The sequence below is a fragment of the Solanum stenotomum genome, unplaced genomic scaffold (genome assembly GCF_019186545.1).
Source record: "Solanum stenotomum isolate F172 unplaced genomic scaffold, ASM1918654v1 scaffold15082, whole genome shotgun sequence".
NCBI classification, from domain to species: domain Eukaryota; kingdom Viridiplantae; phylum Streptophyta; class Magnoliopsida; order Solanales; family Solanaceae; genus Solanum; species Solanum stenotomum.
This window is the reverse complement of record NW_026023379.1, coordinates 1-4,005: the sequence shown is the minus strand read 5'-3', so window position 1 is coordinate 4,005 and position 4,005 is coordinate 1. Positions and strand designations below refer to the sequence as shown.

Here is a 4,005-nt window from a genome sequence, read left to right as displayed (position 1 = left end):
GCTGGGGACTTGAATGGTTCTAACCTTAAGATTAATTATTTGGCTATGTGTTTAACTGTTTGCTTGTTTAAATTATTGTATTGATTGTGGCATTCATGGCACCCGATTCCGCCAAACGGCAAATAGATTGCATTAGGAAAAGGCGGTTACGTGGCTTACCACGGTTGTCCTTCAGAAAAACACAAGTTAAATTCTTTGGAAGTGATAAACGAATAGTTGGCTTGTGGTCATCCAACGTCGTTTATTAAACTTCACCCCGTTGTTTGTCCGACTCGGGTAACCGTCATTTCTCAACCAATTCTAGTCAACCTAGAGTAGAGCGAAACCGAATCCAAATCTAAGCATTAGCCTAAGACGGCTTAATACCCAAGGCGTATTAAGTCCATTAGCAAAACCGCCAAAAATCATGTCCAAGGTCCACGACCTAACGACATATCATATTATTTGACATTTGAAAGATGTATGTGTGGAAACCTGATTGTTGCCTATGTGGGGGAGGGAATCTTAACCGTGTTCTATTTTGTAGGTATGGATCGATTTCCTAAATTCGACATAGTAGTGGAAGCTCCAGTTTTGCTCAAAATGTGGTATAACGACCTCAATACGTTTCACAAAAGAGACCTCAACAAATATGTAGGGGCCTTAACAGAACTCATCAACATGGTTGGATGGCCCGAACTTATTGAAGTCCTCACAGGCTATTGGGACAACGAGAAAATGGTGTTCCAATTTGGAACCATGGAAATCACCCCGACAATTGAGGAAATTCGGGACGGAATAGACACAGTCGGTACAGGGCTTGAAAGAAGAGTAAGGAAACGGGAAAATATCTTAATCCCCAACAAGCCTACTCTCAAGGATATTATAAATTGGCTCGGACTAAGAAAAGATTGTGCCTTTTGGGCCGAAGGTTCTAGCATTTCTTTTATGGATCTCTATGTTAGATTCGGGGATGCGAGCTTTTTTGTGAATTACAACCAAGAGTTCAGGGTCACTTTCAGAGAATGGGACGGGATCAGACCTTTGGCATTTACCATTGCACTATTAGGCACCATGGTTTTTCCACACGGCCCGAGCCTCAGTATCAATACCCGGGTAATAATGCTTGCACACACTCTCTTCCACGGGCATCTGAACCAAGGGCAAATAAAGTATCATCCTATTGCACCTGTCATCCTTTCCGACATGTACCGTGCTTTGGGTAAATGCAAGGAGGGGCATCGTTACTTTCAGGGTTGCAACCTTCTTCTTCAATGGTGGATAATGAGTCACTTGGTGAAGAGACATGGAACTCAAGAACTCCATACCCTCGATGAACATAATGCTCTTAAGAGTTTGAATGACATGTTGTTCTGGGCAGACTTGGAAAAAAGAAGAACTAGAGAAAGTTGGGCTCAAATTTTCTCTGAGTTGAGAGAAGAGAACATCCAATGGATGTTCGACCGTTTCATCTCGAAAGATGCCATAGTACGGGGCGACAGACAACTTGTGCTTCCTCTGCCAGGTATTCGAGGTATTCGCCCATATGCACCCATTCGGGTCTTGAGACAGTTTGGAAGAAGACAAACTACACCTCCAGAAGCATACTACCGTATCTATGTGTTCGACATCGGGGATGATAGAGTGCCTGAGGCTTCAGAGATGCTGAGAGAATGGAAAAGAGCAGTGTGAATGAACAAGGACACTATTGCCATAGATCGATTTAATGCAGGGTATGATGAAACTTACAAAGCTTGGTTGAAGCGCAATATACAGGGTATCTCCTTCTCAGTTCTGAACATTTACCGAAGTGTAGAGGACAAAGACTCCAAAGCTTTGATAGAACTAAGAGAGGTAAGAAGAGAAGCTCAGGAAGTGCACGAGGAATATCTCCGAAAGCAAGAAGAGGATAAGTACGCCCTTGAGAGCGTAACTCAAGAACTAGAAAGCTTGAGAAGCAATTTGGGAGAGCTTAACTTATGGATTGGAGATAAGAAAAGCGGAATGTGCCTCGAAGACTGGGAAGAGAAAGGTCGTCGGAGCGAAGGATACTTGCTAATGATTCAATATAGGCTTCAACATCTCATGGCGCAGAACAAGAGGAGCAGATCAGAGGCGGAGCCGACGGGAATATCTTAGCAGATTTCGCCCCTATGTGGGTTTTTCTATATGTACTTATTGTTATTTGCCCCTGCGTGGGCTTGCCTTTCTTGTATTCTGGTACTCTTTTCAAAAGACCCCTGCGTGGGCCTATCTTTTGTGATTTTCGTTTATTCCCTACTTCCCTTGCTTATTTCGCTTCTTGAACATCATTTTATATGCGAAATTTGCTTTGGGGTAACAAAATGGTTCAATTCTGCACATACATCTTTCAAATACGCTAGGCCTACCCTTGGCACAAAAGGGTCCCCTACTTGTTTAGGATGCGCGATATATGTTTGTGTGCTTTAACTGTTTATGTGATATTGTTGCTTTGAATGATGATATTTTGACCCACTCATTTCAAAATTTTCTGAAAATTTCCCCAATACCAAATACAAGTCACTACCAAATGTCCGACCAAAATTCCATGAGTCTTAAGTTTCCCAGCCAGAAATAAAATCCTACCACCAAATCCTAAAATACTCTACCATCTCAGGAAAGGTGAAAGTGTTGCTAAGATGGAAAAGAGCAAGAATGTCGAAGCGAAAACGGCTGAGGAGAGTCTAAGGATGAAACTGCGTCGACTCAAACAAGAGATTCGNAGGCACTGGAACTGAATCTGTTGAAGAGGAACTTGAGGAGGAAATTGTCTATAGACCTCCTGTCAAGGGACGGTGGAAAGAAGAGAATGAGGAAACCGCCCCCGAAACATATGAGTTTACCCCCCGTGGCTAATACAGCAGTCAGAGAAAGAAGCTTCGGTGAAGGCACCATCTATCTCTTAGGAGCTTTATTATCTGTCTTTCACTTTCCTTGTAATCACCAGAAATGAATGAATGAAAATGAAAATTCCCTTCGTATTCAAACTACGTAGGGCCTGAATTCTCCTTTGGAGATACGTAGGCAACCTTTCAAGGCCCGGCCCCTATCTTAAAAAATTTCCTTTTCCCCTTCATCCTACAAGGAAACATTGAGTTCAGATCAACAGATGATAGAAGATGCAGCAAGAAGACCTTAACTCAACGCAATTTAGCCTTTCTGAATCACCAGCCCCAAAATAAAACGAGCAAATTTCTGCTTGTTCAAAAAATCAGTCCCCATTACTCATGGGTTAACGTGTCCTCAAACGAAGCAACTTCTATGTGTTTACATGCTTTCTATGTGATATCTTGCATTATTCATCCAGAACTAATACTAACAGATTTGCCTTTGAGTTGTTTTTCTCTACAGGTAGTTAGAACTGATCTGTGTTGATACACTGGCCGATCATCCTTATTTTACCAGATCAAAAGGGCCTACAGATTCCTTTCCCAGCCAAAATTCACAAAAGGGAAAAACAGCAATGAGCGATAACAACGAAGAACCTAGCCTTACTGATGTCGTGGTAGCCCAGCCCGCCCTTGCTGATCAGAATGAACTGATCCTGCAGTTGATGCAACAAATTGCTGAGATGAGAGTCGAGATGCAGAGAAAACAAGATTTGCCTCCTCCAATTTTTGTTGTTAACGCTCAACCAGACGGAAGACCTCCAGTTCAAATTCCCCCTCCTAACGGGGAACAAGCTCAAAACCTTCCTTCGAGCCCTGCTCATAATCCCTCCGTCATCGACCTTACCACTCAAAACCCCCACTACGCCTCAGCCTCTTATCAAACGCCACCCCCTCCTCAAAATACCAACCTCCAAGCTCCATTCCCTCCCCCTAATGCAAACCACCAAACAGGCCTACCCACTCAAAGCCAAAATGTTAACCGCCCGCACATTTCCCTCCATCACCAAAATCAACACACCAACCCCCAGACTTTCCCTCAAAATTACCAAGCCCCTCAAAATGCCCAAAGTCCCTCCACTGCTCCACCCCTACCTCATAAAGCCACCTTTCAAAT

The 4,005-nt window shown here is 43.3% G+C and overlaps 1 protein-coding gene across 1 annotated transcript; it reads left to right on the top strand.

Annotated features, from left to right (window-relative positions):
* Positions 1–528: 528 nt before the first annotated feature.
* On the top strand, positions 529–1,671 carry LOC125850207 (uncharacterized). Its single transcript, XM_049530079.1, has one exon. The coding sequence runs from the start codon at positions 529–531 to the stop codon at positions 1,669–1,671; it is 1,143 nt and encodes a 380-aa protein (XP_049386036.1).
* Positions 1,672–4,005: the final 2,334 nt, after the last annotated feature.

What these genes read in the sequence shown, in the direction of transcription:
- LOC125850207 (XM_049530079.1), top strand. Translation starts at nt 529, where the DNA reads ATGGATCGATTTCCTAAATTCGACATAGTAGTGGAAGCTCCAGTTTTG.